The 21,400-nt window shown below is 54.5% G+C and overlaps 1 protein-coding gene across 2 annotated transcripts; it reads left to right on the top strand.

The window, feature by feature from the left end:
- The first annotated feature begins 278 nt into the window (after positions 1 to 278).
- SYT12 (synaptotagmin 12) lies at positions 279 to 21,370 on the top strand. 2 transcript variants are annotated; one of them, XM_081281438.1, is made up of 8 exons: positions 279 to 934; positions 6,646 to 6,710; positions 10,730 to 10,923; positions 13,630 to 14,022; positions 15,856 to 16,071; positions 16,756 to 16,876; positions 18,076 to 18,209; positions 19,577 to 21,370. In XM_081281438.1, the coding sequence occupies exons 2-8, from the start codon at positions 6,668 to 6,670 to the stop codon at positions 19,748 to 19,750; spliced, it is 1,275 nt and encodes a 424-aa protein (XP_081137564.1). In that variant the 5' UTR covers positions 279 to 934; positions 6,646 to 6,667; the 3' UTR covers positions 19,751 to 21,370. The 2 variants fall into 2 exon arrangements, with proteins under 2 accessions (XP_081137564.1, XP_081137565.1); XM_081281439.1 differs by lacking the exon at positions 10,730 to 10,923 and having other exon boundaries at positions 860 to 934.
- The last annotated feature ends 30 nt before the right edge of the window (positions 21,371 to 21,400 follow it).

The raw sequence follows: 21,400 nt of genomic DNA on the forward strand, positions 1-21,400 counted from the left end.
ATCTCCTGAATGATTCATTCATTCCTTTGGGAGAGAAAGCACGACCTTTAAGAGTTTAAGAGGGAGGGTATTAAAGTCACACAAACCTGGGTTCATGCTGTGTCCCTGACCTTTGGCACCGTGTGACCTTGATCGCTTGAGTCCTGTTAATGACAATGGCGTGACTAGGATTTGATTATGTCATGATGGGGTTAAGAGATGGTGTTGTGAGCCACCAGCGCTGGATCTGGCCTACGATGATAACAGCTCAATCATGGAGGGGGCGTGGATTATCCATTTATCCATTCAAAGAAGGGGAACCTTCCCGCTGCGCTGCCTGTCGGGCTGTTTCCTTTGGGTTCCGGGAGGTTGGCAACAGCGGGTCCGTTTTACAGATGAAGAAACTGAGGTCTAGAAAGGGAGCAGGATAACCCGGGGCGCGGCAGGCTGGAGCTAGAACGCAGGCCTGCCGCGTCTGCGTCCAGTGCTCTACCACCCTCTCAGAGGCTCTGGTGAGCCTGTGAAGACCCACCCCTCGCCATCCCAGGGTCTGGGAGAGAGGTTGAGCTTGGGCTTGGGCGCTCCTCACCCGGGACCCCCGGCCGCGCTTGGGCATCTCCGGCTCAGACCCCGGCAGCGCCGCTCCCGGGAGTGGAGAGAGCGCTCGGGGTTGTCACTTTAAATTAAAGAGGGAGCTGGCGGGCGGGTGAGCGCGAGGGAGCGCGCGGCGGGCTCCTGGGAGCGTGCCCGGACTGCGGCGTAGCTCCCGTCCGCCGCCCCGGCCCGGCAGAGCCCCCGGCCCGCACCGCGCTGCTCCGAGGCGGGCGCCAGGAGACACTGCAGGGGTGGCATTGCCGCGGGCTGCCGGGCTTGGCGCCGGTGCGTGCGCTGCTGCAGGAGGCCGGCTGGGACCCGGGAGCCGGAGTCAGCCCCAGGCAGAGTGGCGGCCCCTCGGGTGAGTACGCACCGGGCCGACCCCAGCGCGCCACTGGGATCCGCGCCCAGAGCGCGGACGCACGCAGTCCCTCTCCCCGCGCCCGGGACCCGGGGCCCCCAGCACACTCCGCGCGCTTGCACCCCAGCGCTGCGCTTGCACACCAACGCCAGGCACAGAGCACGACGGCGCCCTTACCCGGCCCAGCCACTTCGCGCACTGCGCACCGCCTTGCGCCCGCACGCCCGCACTCGTGTGCACACACGCGGCTCACCCCGCTATTTACACACCTCCCCTGCGCCCGCGCGGCACCACGGCCCTCACTTTCACACTCAGCGCCCTGACTGTACTCCCTGCCCCTGCCCTGGCTGCACAGCCCCTCAGGGCTCCAGGTCAGCCCCCCACAATACTGTCCCTGTTTTCCCTGGGCGATTCCTCAGGCAAGAACGCTAGGTCTGCAGGAACTGTTCCCATTCTGAGGGGCATGTTGCACCCCGTCCCCAAAAGGCCCTAGACTGCGTCAAGAGCCAGAGAGGACCCTTGGCCTGCTCGAGGTTGTAAATTTGGGCCAGGCATGGGGTCGGTGAGCCAGGCCTATGGATGGAAGACCCCTAAGCCCAAGACTGGTGATCCGGTGCTGCAGAGGGACTCTGTGCCCCCACCTCCATCCGGAAGAACATGGGAAACCTGCACACTCAAATTCAGCCCCTCTGTCCACTTTGGCGAGTTGGAGAGTGGTAGAAATAGTACTTCCTATTAGAAATGGGGAAACCGAGGCTCAGAAAAACACAGAAGACACATCCACATTAACGCAGCCAGTCCAAAGAAGGATCAAGAAAGTATCCAAGCCCCAGCCTTCCCACTCTGAATCCTGAAAGCCTTCCCAAGCAGCTTGGAAGAGTGGGGACTCCTAGCCTGGGGTCCAAACCTGGACCTAACAGCCCTGGTGACCATAGGCAAGTCATTTCCTGCACCTTGGTTTTCTTACTCCTCAGAGGGCTCAGGGAGGAACTGCTGAGATAACAGGAGGCAAGTGTTTGGTACTGTGAGCGGCACATAGTAGGTGCCCAATGTCAGCCAGCATCCACCCCCACCCTGCCCCAGCCAATCTGTACTGTGGTTTTTGTGGCCCATTTGAGGGACGGCACCAGGATGTGGTCATCTCAGATAGTGTTGGAAAGCACTTGAGAATGTTTTCAAACCTAAAGATCCTGAAGAAGTTCACAGCCTGGAAGGTTGAGCCCCCCACACCATACCCCTCACCCTCATCCTCCATTTCCTGCGGCTGGGGGAGGGGCACACCTTGCTGACCAGAGAGGTACCTTGAGGTTATTGAGCAAGGAGATGGGTGGAGTGGGGAGCAGGGACACAAGGCTCCCCTCCTCTGCCAAGGCAAAAAATTCCTGGAAAGCCATCTCTCTTAGAAGCCCAGGAGGGGGCCTCCAGTAAGGTCAAACTCCAGCAAAGCCCAGGTGGTCACTTGTCCCACCCACCCCACCCCCAGAAGACCTGGTCAGGAGTCAGTATGGTGACTCAGAGCCCAGGCCCAGATCCATAGCTCCCTGTCCGGGAGCCCAGTGTTGCCATTCAGGCTGAAGGCCCTGGGGCCCCAGCTTCTGCATCTGTCAAATGGGATCCAGAGTCCATTCAATCCCCAGGTCTACAGCAGGAGGTATTGCTGGTAGGTGCCATTGAGCTAGAAATCGAACCTGGAGCTGTTTTCATAGAGCAAACTCCACAGTGTAGATGGTGGGACTGAAGGTCGGTTAGGTGGGGAGAGGTGCTGAAGGAGGCGTGCAGTCTTAGGAGCTCAGGCATGGGTCTGGAGTAGCTCCCTGCTGTGCTCATTGCCTTGTGCCAGACATGGGGGAACCGGGAACTGCTGGTTCCTGGCTGCCTTGGCCTTTGATATGTCTTGTCAGCATCCTAGTCCTAGCCCAAGCTGCACCCCTCTCCCTGGCCGACCTCCAGGCTGCCAGAGAGAGCCTGAGGTGAGATGGACCCAAGGGGTGTCAGGGTAGTGAGTAAAGCCATTAAGAAGGGCACTTGCTGTGGAGGGGGGGTTGGTACTGTATCCCTGTCCAGATACTCAGGATGATAAGACAGGAGGATTGTGAATTCAAAGCCAGCCTGGGCAACCCTGTCTCAGAATAAAAAATAGAGAGGGCTAGCGATGTAGCTCAGTGGTAGAGGGCCTCTGGGTTCCATCCCCAGCACTGCAAAATTACAACTAAGTAAATAAAAAAGAAGGGCCAGACCTGGCCCAGCCTCCTTTTTCCCACTCAATGCTTGGGTGACCTTGGGCCAATTCACTGTCCTTCTCTGAGCCTCCTTTTCCTCCTCTATAAAGTAGGGATGATAATAGGATTTTCTGAAGAGGGGTCGTGGGTGATGGGGAAGATGCACATGAAGTCCTTGGCATGGGTGCTGTCACTGCTAGTGGAACAGGTGCTGGACCAGGCGGCAGGGCCCACCACTGCAGGCTTCACACACGTCACTTGACCTCACTGAACAGAGTCTCCTAGCTCATCTTAAGTCCAGTTTACCAGGCTCAAGAAGAGAGGTGCTTCCAGGGCCCAGCAGGATCTGGAAGTGAATGGGGGGAGGGGCCGAGGAGCCAGGTCTGAGGCCAAGAGCAGATACCAGCTCCATTGTCACTGTTGGAATGCTGCTGTTGTTGGGGGTGGGGGGTGAGGTGCAGACCCATTGCCTGGAAATCCTTGTTCTGTTTTTGTTTTTGTTTGTTTGCAGTGCAGAGGCCTGAGTACAGCCTCCCACATGCTGGGCAGGTGCTCTCCCACTGAGCTGCACCCCCAGGCCACCCCCTTCCCTTTAAATTTATTTTAATTAGAAATTTCCCAATTTAAATACAACTCAGCTGAATTTCAAGAAAGTAACAACAGCCACAGGCTGACAGTGCCACCCATGTGATTCTACTGCTCAGACGTGGGGTTGGGGCCTGTGGCACGGTGGCCAGGCCAGTAACCCCAGCAGCAAATACTTGCTAAGCCTCACCATACTTACCCACCCCCAGTCTCACACACAGGGCAGCCATGAATCCTTTTCACAGATGGGACAACTGAGGCTTAGAGGGAGTCTAAGAAAATTGTCCAAGGCCACTTGAGCCAGCAAGGGGGCAGATCTGGAGTAAGCTGGGAGTAGCTGAGTAGGAGTCCTGGAGCGGGCCAGGCTTCTAACCCTCCACAGCAGACCACAGGAGCTGGGATCTGGGGTGTGCCCAGTGAGCATTCATGCCCTCCCCAAAGTCACAGCTCCCAGGCAAGCTGTTGTGATGAGGGGAGGCGGGAAGGTGGGCCTTCAGGATTCTGGGATCTGGCTGGACAGGGAGCCCCCAACAGCCAGAGGCCAGTTACAGCCTCAGGTTCTGCCTTGTGCCATTCATACTGTGCCGTGGGTGTATCTTTGCCACATGTACCTCACAACTGTGCTGCTGGCGTTGACTGGCACCAGCCTGGCCGCCCTCTTGCCAAGCCAGCTTGTGCCCAGTGAGCAGGAAAGCTTGCTCATGGCATTATTGGATTCCCAGCAAGGCAGCGGCAGGCTGGGATGTGTGTGCTTCCGTTGTATTTCAGTGTGTCTAGACCTCTTTCCACCAGCAGCCGGGCCACCTTGGGCTTGGCTTGTTCACATGGATCCATTTGACCTGCAGGTTTTAGACAACTTTTTTGTAACCATGTGTCCCCCTGTGGAGAGACACAGTGGTTAGGAACTTGGAGCCAGAATGAATTGGCCTGAAGTCCCACTGACAATCTCCTCTACAAACCAGACGTGACAACAGTGCCTACCTCTCGGGGTTGTATTGGGGTTAAGTGAGGTCAGCGTATGCAGAATGCTCAGGACTGTGCTTGTGAGAAGCGCTTATTGAGATCAGCTCTGAGCGGTATCTCAAGCCCAGGACCCAGGGATGCACTGCGTCTCAAGGCAGGGTGGGTGAAGCCTTCCTGGTTAAGCACTGCCTCCCATCACCATGACAACCCTCATCTCACCAGGAGAGGGGGCAGCATCAGGAGAGCAGGAGAGCCAGGAGTCCTTTGTGCGCCCTCATCTGCCCTGCGTGGTGAGGTCCTCTGCTAAGGGCTCGTGGCACCTGCATATGGGCTGGAGAACCCCGATTAGACCAAGGCACCCCAGCTTCTTGGCTCCAAAACCACAGAATGGGGAGGCCCCCAGGATTCCTAAAAATACCCAGTGTCTTGGGCTGTGGCTAGGGCTCAGTGGTAGAGTGCTTACCTAACATGTGTGAGGCACTGGGTTTGAGTCTCAGCACCACATAAAAATAAATGAATAAAATAAAGGCCCATCAACATCTAAATAATAATAATAATAATAATAATAATGATGATGATGATGAAACCCAGTGTCTAAGCTTCACCCTCTGTCTTGACCCTGGTTCCAAATGGAACCTACAAAATGCTTGGCATGGTTGGGAACTGGTGAGCCGTGGTCCGAGAGCCTTTTACACTGCACCTGGATGATTTTTGTGAGAGGGTTGCAACATTTCAAGATAAGGAAGCCAGGTGCGGTGGTGAGCACCCACGGTTACAGCTACTTGAGAGCCTGAGGCAGAAGGATCACTTGAGCCCAGAGGTTCCAGACCAGCCTGGGCAATATAGTGAGACCCTGTCTCAGAAAATCAATAAATAATTTTTAAAAATACATACATAAAATAAAAACCTGGAACTACACACACACACACACACACACACACACACACACACACACTAAAAAAAAAAAATCCAAACATCTGGCTTTTCCTTCAAGAGCCAGGAGACCCAGCCGTGATGGTGAGGCAGTCCCACTGTTTGGGAAGGTTGCTGCCCAGGAGCCAGGCAGGCCCTCTGCAGTTCTCACTCATGCCCCCTTACTTGCCTGAGGCTTCCTGAGGTGTAGACACCTCTGGGCTGCAAGGGAACCCAGAGTTTGGAGGTGGCTTGTTCAGGCCTTCTGTGCCCCTGAGTTGAGATCAGTACAGCCCATCCTAGTGTCCCTTTTCCAGAGCTCTCCCCACCCACCCACCTAGAACGCATCTGGGAGCCAGATGTACTACTTAGCAACCATATTAATAAATGAGTGGGCCGTGGGCCGGGCTCGGGTAATGGCCGGTCTGGCTCTCAGGTCTTTCTAGAATGACTTAGCCCTCAGTGGTAGTTCATGTGACCTGCAGGTAGAGGGTGGGGCGGGAAGAAGCCATCCCATTGCAGGGGAAGGACTGAGAACAGAATATGGAGGAAATGCAGACTTTCTCTTTCCAAATGTGACAGAAGCATCGGAGGTGAGGCTTGTGAACGCTCTGAGGAGCCCCCAAGTGAGCAGCCTGGAGCCTCTGCTCAGCAGCCTGCTGGTGTTAAGATGAAGATGAGGCAGGGCTGCCAGGTTTAGCAAACAGAAATACAGGATGAACAACTGTAATTGTTTAGCATAAGTATGTCCGTGTGATATTTGGGACCTACTTATACCAAAAGTTCATTTGAATTCTAATCTGCTGGCATCCTGTGCTTCATCTGGCAACCCTGAAATGAGGTCTTAGCGCGCTTGCAAAGAGAACTGAACACCTTTTTTTTTTTCAAATATCATTAAAAAACAAAACAAAACAAAACACCTTCAGCCGCCAAGCTCAGCTCTGAGTGGCCGGCACACCGGTGCCACAGAGGCGGGACATAGGGCTGGTGACCTTCTGCAGCCCTCAGCACTGACCCTTTCTTCCCTTCCAGTTCCAGTCACTGCAGGGGCATCATGGCCGTGGATGTGGCCGACGTGGCAGAATACCACCTGAGCGGTGAGTCCCCAGCAAACCCTTGCAGGCCATCCCATGAGACCCTCACAGCAGGCCCAGGGTGGGAGTTGTCAGAGGGACACACTACCAGCCCTGTCTAACTGGTTAGAGCAGTTGGTGACTTGCTCAAGCCAACAGTCTGGGGTCACTGTGCTGGGACCCACCAGAAGGCTCCTCATCTTCCACTCCAGTGGCTCCTTCATGGTAAAGTGACTCCCTCTGACTTGAGGGACCCTGGGCGACCCTTGTCCAGCTGCTCCCTGAGGATGGCCTGTGACAGGGAACCCATTTACCCCATGACCCTTCCTGGAGCCTGTCAAGAAGCCAAGTGAAAGGGGACCCAGGAAGGTCTACGTGAGACTCAGGGAACACGAGGCTCAGATGGCCTGGCCGGGCTGGCCAGGGTGTGGGACTCAGCTTTCCTCTCCCATGCCAATGGTGGATCTGCCATCTTTTCTCCCTCAGCTCCCCTACCAGTGGGAGATGTGAGCCTCAGCGCTTCCATTACCCAGACACCTGCCCTACACAGACCCCCACAAGACCAGGGATGAGCTTCAGGGCATGTCAGGCCCTCCACTCCCACCCTCCAACCAGTGCTGCTCGCTGTTCACCTGCAGGCTCAGAGGCCTTCACCCCTGGGTGGCCTTGAGTGAGTGAGGAAACCTCTCTGAGCCCCCACTTACTTATCCATAAAATGGGTATAATAATAGAACCTGCCTCACAGGACTGTTCTGAGGACTCAATGGGTCAATATAGAGAAGGGCTTTAATGGGCCTGGCAGATAATCAGTAGCAAGAGCTTCATGGGGGGGGGGTATTATTGTGATTCCTCCTCTTCTCCCTCCCTGTTTCCGGTCTTAGCTTAGACCTCCTTTCCTGTGGGAAGTCTTCCCATGTTGCGCTTGAGGCTGGCACTCCATGAAATCAACCAATGAATGAGAATTCATTGTCATTCCATGTCACCTTCCTGGACTTTTTCCTTTCTGCCCCACCCCTGCTCCACTATTCTGCCAACCAGGACTGGGGCTTCAGTCCCTCAGCACCTAGTTCCTCCAATCAGGGAAGCGGACTCTGCTTTGTCCTGGCCCTGCCCACAGCCTGCACGTCCCTGGGCCTCTCTTCTCACCCTGTGCCAGTCCCCTGCTGCTGCCGGCCCTGCTGTGGCCCTGCTGAGACAGGTGCACATCCCTCTCCAGTCCACCAGGCACTTTCTTGCCCTGTCCTCTGTTCACCAGACTCCAAGAACACTCCAGAACCTTGTCACAGCTGGGCCTGGGACCCTCCATAGAGTTCTTGCTTGTGGTTTGATAACCACATTGTATCAACAGCAGTCAGGAGGAAACAGGTCTGCTCCCTGTCCCCTCAACCTCACTACCTGGTCTCTCTGTTCCCCCTGGACTGCACGGCCTTGTGCATTACCAGCTGAGTTTTTACATCAAAATCTCCCATGATTATATCATGCTGGGATTGATTTTCTCTCTCTCTCTCTCTTAACAAGGCTGCCAATGTTTCTCTGCATTGCCACAGGCCATCCTAATGACCTCACTTGTCATTCTCAAAGGCCAGTGACATTACCTCCCGTGACAGTACCACAGCCCCCACCAGCCTCCTTGGTGGGCCCTGTAGGCTCTTTCCAGATCTCTGCTGTTATAAATACAGCCTCATGACTCACACCACACATAAAACTTGTTGGGATTTTTTTTCCCCTTAGAAGTCACACGCCAGGGTGGGACCACTAGATAGGGGGTGTTTTTATCACCATCTCCAGTTTCTGGATGAGGATACTGAAGCCCAGAGAGGCTGGGTGACTGGCCTGGGAGGTCTGTGGCCTTGAGCAGCAGGGTAGACGTGCCGGGGGCGGGGGGGCTCTCTGCCTCAGTTCTCCTCTGCAAGTGGAGGTAAGGACCTGATAGAGTACTCAGTGCTGGTGAATGTGGGGTCTGGCTGGGCCCTGACCCTCTCCAGAGAGGGCGGATTCTGCTAGAAGTGGCCCTGCCTGATTCCCTCTTGTGCAGCTGGCTTTGGGGCAGCAAGGGTAAGGGGCCTCCCCCAGTCCCCAGGGCCCCCCTTCCTCCCACTGGGCCCTCTGCTCACTCTGGGTTCTTCATACCTCCTCCATCTTTCCTGCCCTGACATTTTGACTTGGCCCCTTCTTGCTTCTCCTCCAGGAAAAACCTTCCTGGGCTGCCCTGGGCATGACAGCAGGCACCCCGTTTTGTTTTCTTATTTCCCTGTCCCACCCATGCCCTAACTGTGAGCCACTTAAGTACAGGGATAGGGCCTGGGGTTGATTGGTCAGCCCTGGTTCCCCCCGTCCACAGGGTGCTGGCACCCAGTAGGTGCTCAGTGAGTGTTCAGTCATTCATTTCTGCCTCTGAAATGCCCTGCCCCATCTCTTCAGCTTGCTTCTAGAGAGCTAGGACAGGTGGAGGCTGGGCGGGGCAGTGGTTACCTCGCTTGCCCTGGAATCTGTCTACGAGAGTGGGAGTCCCAGCACCACCCGCTTCCTAGCTCTGTGACCTGGACAGGTTCTTGAGTCTTTCCATGCCTCAGTGTCCCTATTTGAGCTGGGTGCAGAGGCAGAACTGACAACAGTCTAGAGAATTGTGTTTGACAATAGTGTGAGCTCCTGCCCAGTGAATTCCAGTGTCTGGTCTGCTTTCTTTGGAAAGCAAAGCCAGGTCGCCAAGCAAGTGAGGCCTCACCTTTCAGCCTCTGTTTGGGCATCGGAGGCCATGCAGGGCGCTGGGCAGGACCCAGCACACACGGTTGAGGGAGCACTGGAGACAGTGGAGTGCAGACAGGGAAAGTTACGAACTCATCGATGGAGGAGTTTCTGGACACCTGGATTTGTCTCCAAACCCTCCACAGCTCTGGGATCCTTTCACATTGGCTGAGTTGGTTTCTTGATTTGTTGGTTTGGGGCAAGAGATTTATTGAGATAAGATTTACATACAGCCTAATTCACCCATCTTAATGTGTACTGTCAGTGGCTTTTAGTATTTTGTACCACCAGCAGCATGATCAATTTTTAGAATATTTTAACACCTCAAAAAGAAACTCTATTTCCCCCAACTTCCCCTATTTGCCCAACTTCCCCTAGATATTTCCTTATACCCACGTGCCCTGCCATCTCAGGGCATTCCTTCAGGACTCACGTACCAAATCCACGGATGCTGAGTCCCTAATATAGAACCATGTAGAATTTGCACATAACCTGCACACATCCTCCAAATTATCTTGAGATTACAATGTCAATGCTGTGTAAATAGTTGTTATGATGTGTGGTTTAGGGAACAAGAAGAAAAAAAGTCTGTGCCTGTTTGGTACCGTTGAAGGCCTACCACACAGCACACCATCTGGGATCGGTTGAGTCCACAGATGTGGAACCCACAGACCAGAAGGCTGGCGGTGAACGGAATCACACCCCACGTGGTCTTTGCAACTGGCTGCTTTTGCTCCGCATGATGTTTTCAAGGTTCCTTCGCGTTAGGATGTTTTGGTATCCACGCTTCTTCCTTTCATATTGCCAAAGAGCATCCTGGTGGTCGGGATGCACTAGACTTTGTTTTTCCATCATCAGTTGATGGGTTGTTCTGGCTGAGGCTTCAGGCAAAAACAGGATCATCTTTTACTCCCCCAAATCTCCTTCCTCTTCCCTCAGACCCCTAAATGCTGCTTTGACTCTGGAAGCAAGAGGTCATATGAAGGCCGTGAGGTCCGAGAACGGTTGTTAGAGCCTAAGGAGTATGTGACCGTCGTTCATAGTTCTTCATCTGCTCTGACCAAGTGTCTCCGCAGTAGAAACACATGTTTTTGTGTCCAAAGGAGGTAGAAACAGATACCTCCAGAAAGTGTGTGTCCTGTTCAGCACTGTATCCTAGCACCGAGTACTGAGCCTTGCACACAGTAGGCCCTCAATAACAATTCACTCAATGAATAAATCAATACTGAGAACCTGCTTCCTGGGTGGGGGTCCGGACCACTGAACCCCACTAATGAGAGGCTGCCCTTGCCTTACAGTCATCAAGAGCCCCCCTGGCTGGGAGGTGGGAGTCTACGCTGCAGGGGCCCTGGCCCTGCTGGGAATCGCAGCTGTGAGCCTGTGGAAGCTCTGGACATCGGGCAGCTTCCCCAGCCCCTCCCCATTCCCAAATTATGACTACAGGTACCTTCAGCAGAAGTATGGCGAGACCTCCGCGGAGGCCAGGCCAAAGGTGAGGTTTCTGCTCCTGCAGGTACATTCCCCCAAGGTCCACCCTCAGGACCGGCCTCCAGTGACTCCCCTCTCTTGCCCCCTCTTGGTCCACTCTTCTCCTGGATGGAGAAGCTCTTCAACTCCCTGCCCAGTGCCAGGGAGTCAACAAATGCTTGAATGAATGAATGCTTTCGATTTTAAAAACTATGCTGAGAAAAATACATAAATAAAATAAGAAGGAAAACATCTCTTCAAATGACACACCCTACTGTTAACTATTTTAAACGAACATTTTGATGTATTTTTTCAATGTTTTTAATCTATCCCCCTTAGTTCTTTCCTTCTCTTCTTTCCTTCTCCCTCTCCTCTTCCTTCTTCTTCTTCTCCTTTTTTTAAATTATACTATTATTTTGAACCCAGGGATGCTCCAACCCTTTTCATTTTTCGAGACAGGGTCTTACTAAGGTGCTGAGGCTGGTCTCCAACTTGCAATCCTCCTGCCTCAGCCTCCTGAGTTTCTGGGATTACAGGTATGCAGCACTGGGTTTGACTCCCTTAGTCATTTGCCATATAAGCTTTCTATACAAAGTGCATCATATCTCCCTGGGTTTTTACGCCCTGTTCTTTCCACCTCACTTGCAGCTGCAGTGTTTTCCCCCTGGTTGAACAGTCATTGTAAGCATCATTTTAATGGCTGCATATGATTCCTCTTTTTGTGCTTGTGCCATGGTTTACTAAATGCCTTCATAAATAATGCAGTGGATGTTTTGTATGTAAAACTTTATCTTCATTTGGGATAATGGACTTTGGATAGATGCCCAGATGTGAAATTACTTTATCGAGAGGTACAACATTTTTAAGGCTATCAGTACATATTGCTGAATGTTTCGTCACTTAACATTTGGCAGACAATTATTCAAATGTCGTGTAGAGTTCCAGACAACATATCATGAATCTATTACCAGATTGGAGTTTCTCATTGGAGGGGCCGAGGAGGACCATCTCATTTTCTGTTGGGAGGACTATAAATTGGGACAACTTTTCCAAAGAGCATTTTGAAACATGTCAAAAGCCTTCAGCCAGGCCCATACCTGTAATCCTAGTGACTCAGGAGGTCAAAAGTCCCAGGCCAGGAGCTGGGGTTGTAGCTCAGAGGAAGAGCGCTCACCTGGCACGTACAAGGCAAAAAGTCCCAGGCCAGCCTTAGCAACTTGGAAAGGCCCTAAGCAACTCAGGTGGACCCTGTCTCAAAATATAAAATAAAAAGGGCTGGGGATGTGGCTCAGTGGTAGGATGCTTTTGGGTTTAATCCCCAGCATATACACATGTGCACGCATGCGCGCGCACGCGCACAGACACACACACACACACACACACACAAAAAAAAAAAAAAACTTCAAAAAGGACTGTCCTCTGGGCCAGGATTTTAAGACAGCTGTTTGATAATATGTTATTTGCATTTGTGAAAATTAGAAACAACAAAACTTTCTAACAATAGGGGGTTAGTGAAATAAATTATGCCTATCTGCTCAATGAAAAATTTGGGAGCCACAAAAAATTATGTTAACAAAGACATGATATACAGGATTTTGCTTCCTCAAATCCTGAGGTTAATTTAGAGAAAAGAAAATTTCAAATGTTTGGGTGTCACCCAGCATGAAATCTCCCTGGTGCTGTGAACTTTTTGTAACCTTTTGAGGCTATCCAATCATCTGTTAAGTGGCTACACCCTACTGTCCCTACCCATTCTCCTCTGCTGGACAGTTAGATTACTGACTGCTCTTCTCTTTTATAAATACCATGGTAAGCCAGGCATGGCATGCAAGCCTGTAATCCCAGCAGCTCGGGAGGCTGAGGCAGGAGGATCACAAGTTCAAAGCCAACCTCAGCAAAACCAAGGCACTAAGCAACTCAGTGAGAACCTGTCTCAAAATAAAACACAAAATAGAGCTGGGGATGTGGCTCAGTGGTTGAGTGCCCTTGAGTTCAAACCCCAGTGCTCCAAACAAACAAAATCATTGTAGTTGACATCTTGAACACAGTTAGGGGATACCAGGGATTGAACCCAGCGGTACTCAACCACCGAGCTGCATCCTCAGTCCTTTTTTTTTTTTTTTTTTTTTAAAGAGAGAGGGGGAGAGAGAGAGAGAGAATTTTTTTTTTTTTTTAAAGAGAGAGTGAGAGAGGAGAGAGAGAGAGAAGAGAATTTCTAATATTTATTTTTAGTTCTCGGCGGACACAACATCTTTGTTTGTATGTGGTGCTGAGGATCGAACCCGGGCCGCACGCATGCCAGGCGAGCGCACTACCGCTTGAGCCACACCCCCAGCCCCCCCTTTTTTTTTTTTTTTTTTTTCTTTTTGAGACAGGGTCTCACTAAGTTGCCCAGGCCAGAACTTGTGATCCTCCTGCTTCAGCCTCCTGAGTCGCTGGGATTACAGGCGTGCGCTACTGCTCCCAGTTTTAACATCTTTATATATGGAATTCCATCCCTATAATAAGCATACTAAGGAAAAGCTCCTGATATTATGGTAAAAGAAAAAAATTCTAAGTGACATAAAATAGCACTAAACAAGGACCTTGCTGGCTGGGGATGCACTGGTTTTGTGAAAGGGAACAAGAAAGTACCCTGAACGGTGCTCACCCACCACGTCTCTTTGCTGCCTCCTAGAGACCAGGCCTGTGGCCCTTGTGAAGTTCCTATGTCCCTTTTTCTCACCTCCAGACAATGCCTGCCTGGAACACCCAGCGGGCCAGGACTCGGGGACCACCCAGTCGCAAGGGCAGCCTCAGCATCGAGGACAACTTTGAGGCCATCAGTGAGCTGGGGCCGCTGGAGCTGATGGGCCGCGAGCTGGACCTGGCCCCCTATGGGACCCTCCGGAAATCCCAGTCGGCCGACTCCCTGAACTCCATCTCCTCCGTGAGCAACACCTTTGGGCAGGACTTCACGCTGGGCCAGGTGGAGGTGAGCATGGACTACGACCCAGCCTCCCACACCCTCCACGTGGCGGTGCTGCAGGGCAAGGACCTCTTGGAGCGTGAGGAAGCCAGCTTCGAGTCCTGCTTCATGCGCGTGAGCCTGCTGCCCGACGAGCAGATCGTGGGCATTTCCAGGGTAAGTGGGGCTGGGGAGGGCGGAGGCCACACTGCAGGGTCAGGCAGGGTCCCTGGAGGGTGCTAGAGAGTGGGTCTGGTGCTGATCCAGGGCCAAAGATGCAGGGGGTCCTGCAGGCAGAAGGGGAGTATGTGAGGCCCACACAGTGTGCAGGCCCTGTGCACCTCCAAGTCTGTCTGTCAACACGGGCCTGGCAGCAGAGGAGTGACATGCTCACTTGGCTAATTGGGGGAAGGCTTAGTGACAAGACTATTTGCAGTGGTGTGGGTAGGGAGGGGGCAGCCTTGGGCCAGAAGGGAAGAGGGGGGACCAGTGGAGAGGGCCAACATGGTCAGCCCAGGGATACTACAGAGAAGGACTTCAGGGAACAAGCACTCTGACCTTCCTCTGACCTCCAGTCTTCCTCTGTTGACCCCAGGCACTGACCTGACAGGAAGCCAAAGGCCAAGGGAATCCATGGAGATCAGCTCCTGGGCTGAGAGTAGATTAAAGTAGCAGAAAGAGTCAACAGGGAGTGGCCAGGGGAGGCCTCAGCCTGCCCTCCAAGAGTACCTTGGAGGACATCCATTTAGACACCCATGCCAAGAGATGGATGAGGGCCACACACAGTGGCCTCTCAGAGTGAGAGGAGCCTGAGGACTTTCAGGACCAAGTACCTTCTGACCCACCTGTGCCTGGTCTCCAAGGCAGGCTGTTGGTGAACAGCAGCTGCTGCGGCCTGGTGGGTGCTGAGAACCTGCTTCCAGAGCCCAGCTCCTCCCTGGTCCTCTCGTGAGCCCTCGGGGCCAACGGGGCCAACTATCAGGGCATCATACAGAGGAGGAGCCCAGGCTTGGAAAGTGTTTGCCCAGGACAACCAACCCCAGCAACTAAGCTGGTGACTGGGGTCTAGAACCCAGGGTTCTCTGCCTCTACCATGGGGCCCTCCACACACTGCTCTGGGAGTGAATAGTTGGGAACCCAAATCCCTACGGGCAGGGGTCAGCTAAGAGGCTGACTGAATGCTTAGAGGCTTGAGTAGGGGATTGTGTGGGCAACGGGGCTCCCGGGGAGCACCCGGCAGCGGCAGGGGAGTGTGGTCACAGTGCTGGAGGCGGTGGAGGATTTGTTCCTAGGAAGGCGGGAGGCAGAGCCTCGCAGCCCAGCCAATCCCGTGAGGTTGCTGCCTCCAGGCTGGGCAGCCCCCAGCTGCCAAGAGGATGCCAGGAATAAGAATTCTTCTTTTAAATATTGCCAGGCAGTGACTAAGGCAGCCCCCACAGAAGGGAGAGCACCTTCCCAGGGGGCCTGCCCGCGGCTTCCTGGGAGAAGGCCAACGGCACCCACTAGACAGGACTGAGCTAGGAGGCTGCCTAGCCTTGCTTAGTCACTCCACCCATCTGCCCGTCCGTCATCCACATCCATCCTCCATCCGTCCTGCAGGGCTCGGGCAGCAGGGCCAGTCTCTGCAGGGGGCTGGAGTCTGTGGCTCCACAGACATCCCCACCACCCTGCCATTGCACACCCGGCCCAGGGCTGGGCCCAAGCATATGCAAGAAAGATGGCAACCAGTTCAGTCAGAGGGGCTCTGTGGGGCTACACACACTGAGAACGGGGATGGTTTGGGATCAGACTGTGGAGGCTACAGATGCCAGGGCAGGCCACACCACTGAGGAAGGATGGGTGGCTCATAAACCTCCAGGGCCGAGCCGCCAAAGGAACGGTGATGTTGAGATTGTGGGGACAAGAGAGCCCCAGGTCTCTGGACTCCCTGTCCATTGCTCTCTCGCTACTATGGCCCCTCAGGCCCCTGGCTGCCACTCTCTTCCTCAGCCAAGGCCTCCCTCTCTGCAGATCCAGAGGAATGCCTACTCCATCTTCTTCGATGAGAAGTTCTCCATCCCGCTGGATCCCACGGCCCTGGAGGAGAAGAGCCTGCGGTTTTCCGTGTTTGGCATTGACGAGGATGAGAGGAACGTCAGCACCGGGGTGGTAGAGCTGAAGCTCTCGGTCCTGGACCTGCCCCTGCAGCCCTTCAGCGGCTGGCTCTACTTACAGGACCAGAACAAGGTAATTCTCACCTGCCTCGTCCTGCCTGTTCCCTCCTGACGACAGCACACACACATACACTTCCAATGAAGGATTCTACTGTCTTTTCTTCACACCCGAACCCCAACATCATTAGGAGAGCAGAGGAAGAGACCTGAGTTACATTTGGGGAAACTCTGCTTCCTGCATCCTGTTTACACTCTCACCACTGTTTACAGCCTTTCTGCTCTTACCATCAAGCCTTCAGAGGCTCTCCTCCTGCAAGCCTTCGTTAGGGATGCACACCTCTGGCCCTAAAGTGGATTATTTTGGACAGAGGCCAAGCTGAATCTTACTTTTATAAATGTAAGACTACCAGTGGAACATTATTGTTGTAAAGCAAATGATTTACTCCCTTTCTACTAGGATCCCTATGCACTACTGTCACAGAATCCTTTCCTTGGCCTGGAATGAAGGAACAAAACTGCATTTGATAGATATGTTTGATAGGCAACTTCTGAACCTCCTTCCACAGGAGGAGGAGTGGGGCATGCTCCATGGTGTTGCTGGGGGGGACTATCCCATAGTTGACCCTGCCAACCTGAGGCCTAGCCGTAAAGGGCCCCCAAAAGCAACAAGTTTTCAATGGAGAAGGAAGCTTCTGTCTTTCCCTGGGCCCCTCAGGTCCTAGGGTCAGAAGCCTTCTGAGCCACCCCTGTCCCCCAGGCTGCTGACGCAGTGGGAGAGATCCTGCTGTCCCTCAGCTACCTGCCCACAGCTGAGCGCCTCACCGTGGTGGTGGTAAAGGCCAAGAATCTTATCTGGACCAACGACAAGACCACAGCAGGTAAGTCCCTGCTGGCTTCCTGGGGACTCAGGGGAAGCCGTGGCCCAGCCCCTGTGCTGTGGGCACCTGGCAGCATCAGCAGGGGTGGGGACAGGGCCAAAGCACCCTGGATTCTGCTGAGCCCAGGATCTGGGCACAGTGGGAAGATGAATCCGGCTAGGGGCCAGCACTTGGGACCAAGGTCTGCTCCTGCTCTCGGAACCAGAGTTCATGAGGGAAGCTCCAGGTGATTGCCAGGCAGGACCCAATGTCCCAGCTCTACAGAAGCTTCGAGCCCCTCTCAACTCAGGAACCTGTGGAGGCAGCTACGATGAATAGCCAAAGAACAGAAGGCTGGGGGCTCCTGGCTATTGGGAGTTGCAAGCCTGGGGGTGCCCAGGTCCAGGCAGGTGCAGCAAGACTGCCTGGTGGGCGAGGTTTATGGCAGTCAGTGACTTGGTATTTCAGAGCAGCACACTGTTAGGCTCTGCTGCGCTGGCACCCGGTGACTCAGGGCTGACGTCTGCTCTCAGGCCATTTATAGAATGGAAAGTGGTGAGTCTGCCAGGCTCCTATATGAATATGTGGGCTGCGAGGCCAGCCACCAGAGTCCAGGGCCCAGCCCTCTCCTGACCTGCCACGTGAGCCTCAATGATGTCACCTGGAAGATGAGATTCAAAATAATAGAGCCAGCCGGGCATGGTGGTGCACACTGTAATCCCAGCAGCTTGAGGCAGAGGCAGGAGGATCACAAGTTCAAAGCCAGCATCAGCAAAAGCAAAGTAATAAGCAACTCAGTGAGACCCTGTCTCTAAATAAAAAATAAAAAATAGGGCTGGGGATGTGGCTCAGTGGCCAAGTGCCCTGAGTTCAATCCCCAGCATCTGCCCCACAAAACAAACAAACAAACAAAAAAAAAGATCAGTGCTTCAAAATAATAGAGCCAGATGCCATGGTGCACATCTGTAGTCCCAGCTGCTTGGGGTAGGGGCTGAGGCAGGAGCTCCCTTGAGCCCAGGAGCTGGAGACCAACCTGGGCAACACAAGGAGACCCCATCTCTTATAAATGAATGAACAAGTGAACCCCAGTGGCAGGGCTGGTGGAGACAACTTTGACAGCAGAGGGTTGGGTGTTGGGGTCAGTGGGCCGAGCCAGAGTGGGCAGGGCTGTGCCAGCAAGTGTGGCACCAGCACTCACCCTCCACCCAACCTGCCTGCAGACCCCTTTGTGAAGGTGTACCTGCTGCAGGATGGGAGGAAGATGAGCAAGAAGAAGACAGCCGTGAAGAGGGATGACCCCAACCCAGTGTTCAATGAAGCCATGATCTTCTCGGTGCCAGCCATTGTGCTCCAGGTGAGGGTGTGGGGCCACGGTGGCCCACGGGGTCAGCTTCTCAGGGATCCTGGAGGTAGAAATGATTTGCCTCAAGTCATCATCTTTCTAGTTGAGAAGCTCACGTTGAGCTCCCACTGGGGGCCAGCCCTGCAGGGGATGTTTGGGGACATGGGCCTGCTTTCTGGGGACAGGGGCACTGTTTTCTTGGTGCTCACAAAAGAGGAAAGTCCGCAGACAACGTTAATCATTAAATGCATCCTGGACTTTAGCACCGCTCAGCCAGGCCTGGGGGAAGACAGATCCCAGTGCAGGCAGTTTTGGAGGCCCGGAGACAGGTAGGGGTCCCCCAGGGCCCAGAGTTCTAGCCCTAGCTCCCTTGGAATTCTACAGCAGAGGCCCTGCTATGCACCCCACACCCCCATAGCTTCCAGAGAATGACATGCTGTAGGGAGACCTCTCCCAGTAGGGCCATCACAGACCACAGTTGGGGAGGCTGCGCCCATGGGTGGCTCTGCTTACAAGCCTCAGAGGATGGGGGCTCCACCCTCTCCCCTCACTTTCTCCTTCCATCCTTAGGAACTTGTGATAGTGAAAAGGTCCTCTGTGCCTTGGGTCAAAGCCTGTCCCCATAGCTCTGGGGCTGTGCAGAGGCTACCTCATCTCCCCCACCCAGGGTGCCCCATCTGAATTTGAAAACTCAGAACTCTGCCCCACTGTGGGTGTTTCCAGTGGCATCTCCAGCCGGTCCTGGCCATCACAGCCCTGCTACCCTCCTGGGACAGATTGCCCTTGCTATCCCCTGGCTATCACAGAGCCACTACTCATAGCCTCCAAGGGCAAGAGACTTTTGTAGGGCCCCTGGGGGAGGAGGGCCAGGCAGCTGGGTTCCAGGTTCGGCTTCCTGCCTTCACCTGGAGCATCTGGCCCTTCCCCCGTGGCCAGACCAAGGGGATGATTACACTCCTGAAGACAAGAGACCCCTGCAAGTTCTGGCCACAGCCCCTTTCCAGGCATTGTAACTCATTTCATCCCTGGAACATCTCTGGGGGTTAGGGACGGCTGTCACATTGTATGGATGGAGGAACAGGTAGAAGAGCTCAAGTCACTGCCCAAGCTCACCCAGCAGAGAAGTCAGGGGCCACCTTCGAACCCCCTGGTCTGGTTCTGCCATTGTGTGGAAATTAGGTAGATCTAGGTCAAATCCTTGCCTCTCATGTATTTGCCAGGCGACCTGGGACACGTCCCCTCGCCCCCCAGATCAGAGGTGAGTACTGGGGGGCTGCACTGGCACCTCATGGGGTCTGGCATTCTTTGGCTGGACCCAAGAGCCAAGGAGGAACTTTGGTTGCTCCTGGTCCCCAGCACCCATGTCATCTCCTCCCCAGGACCTATCTCTCCGTGTGACGGTGGCTGAGAGCAGCAGTGACGGCCGTGGGGACAACGTGGGCCACGTTATCATCGGGCCATCAGCCAGTGGCATGGGCACCACACACTGGAACCAGATGCTGGCCACACTGCGCAGGCCTGTGTCCATGTGGCACCCTGTCCGGCGAAACTAGCAGCCAGGGCAGGCCAGGCAGACGGCGGAGCCTCTAGAGCCTGGTGCCCACTCGCTCTATCCAATGCCCTCTCCATTGACCAGCTGGAGCTGCGGACACTGGGGTACCCCGGGGGAGTCCCCATCAGCCAACTTGGACCCTCTGTCTGGGAACCCAGGTTCTTCTGCTGCGGACCAGCTATGGCTGGGCCGGGTCCCAGAGGGGGCAGCTGACACTGGCCAATTGTGCACCACCTCCAGATCCTCATGAGGCCTGTCCTTGGTGTGCAGGGACTTGGCCTCTCAGAGCCGGCAAGCCCCACCCCCACCTCCTGGGAGGCCAGTGACAAGCCGTGCACTGGGGCCCCCCACGAGTCTTGGGGGCCAGACACTGTGCTAGGAACTGGCAGGGGAAACACGAACAAGACACAGGTCCCTGGGCCGTCAGGAAGTCAAAATCCCCCTGCCCCAGGTAATCTGCCCAGTGCCAAATGACAGCAGACTCTTGGGGAGAGGCTCCTGGAGCTGGGGGAACTTGGAAGGCCCCTTAGACAAGGAAGGAGCTGCACTTAGGGGTAGGAGCGGCCTGAGTGTCTCAGGCAGGGGGCACAGCAAGGCACTGGCAAGGACAGGAACTTCCCATCACAAACTTGGTTCTCAGCCCCCTGCTGGGCAACAGGGGCCTCTCTGGGGACTGTAGAAGAGACCTAGAGACCAGGTCCAAACCGAAGTCTATGGGCCAAATGGAGGCTCCAGGATTATTCTCTGTGAAATCTCCTTCCCTTTATCCTCATCCATTGCAGGAGCCAGAGGTCCACAGAGACCCAGACCCAGGTCCTCGGGCTGCTCCCATGCAAATCAGCCATTGGATCCAGATGTTTGCTGGCGTCCCTCAGCGTGGGCCCTGTGGGGAAGAGAGATGCTTTAGGTAGCCTGGTTCCCACGCCCAGACCACTGGGCATCCCGGCTCAAGCTCCCCAACACTGTGGCTTCAGGAATCATCCAGTCGCAGCCTGTTGGCTGGGGAAGCTCTGGAGGGAGGAGTGGCACCCCCAACCTGGGGTCCTGTCCAGAAGCAAAGGGACTGGGCTGCTATATCCCCAGGTGCAGTGAGGGTGTCCTGCCCCTCCAGGTGTCACAGGATGAGGAGGCAGCTCTGCAGCTTTAAAGGGATGACTGGGGGCAGGGTGGTCAGGGTACAGAGCTGCAGTGCCATCTCTGAAGCCACCCACAGATGACAGGGGCACTGCCTCTTCCTCAGCTCTGGTGAGCTGTGTAGACCCAGGTCCAACCAGCTACTGCTGATGACATGGTGGTAGGAGTGGCTAGAACAGTGCCCAGAGGGGTCATGGGCTGGAGGCAGGACCCACTTAACACAACCAGGACCCAGCCTGAGGCCAGGCTGTCCACCCTTGGCAAGCACCACAGGGCCAGGGGACACACCCCCTGGCTTTGCAGTGCAGGCCATGTCTTCCCACCTGCTCCTTCCCCCTCTCCCTCCCTCTAACTGCATGACATGTGGACTGTGTACCCAGGTGGCCATGGTGGCGATGGAGAATGCTGACTGGAATGATTCTAGAACCAAAATAAAGCTGGGGCAGGAAGCAGGGCATCCAGGGAGCCCTGCCTGGCCCCAAATCACCTTCGTCTCTTCTGCAGGAACCAGGCTCTC

The sequence above is a fragment of the Spermophilus citellus genome (genome assembly GCF_964194105.1).
Source record: "Spermophilus citellus genome assembly, chromosome: 2".
NCBI classification, from domain to species: Eukaryota; Metazoa; Chordata; class Mammalia; order Rodentia; family Sciuridae; genus Spermophilus; species Spermophilus citellus.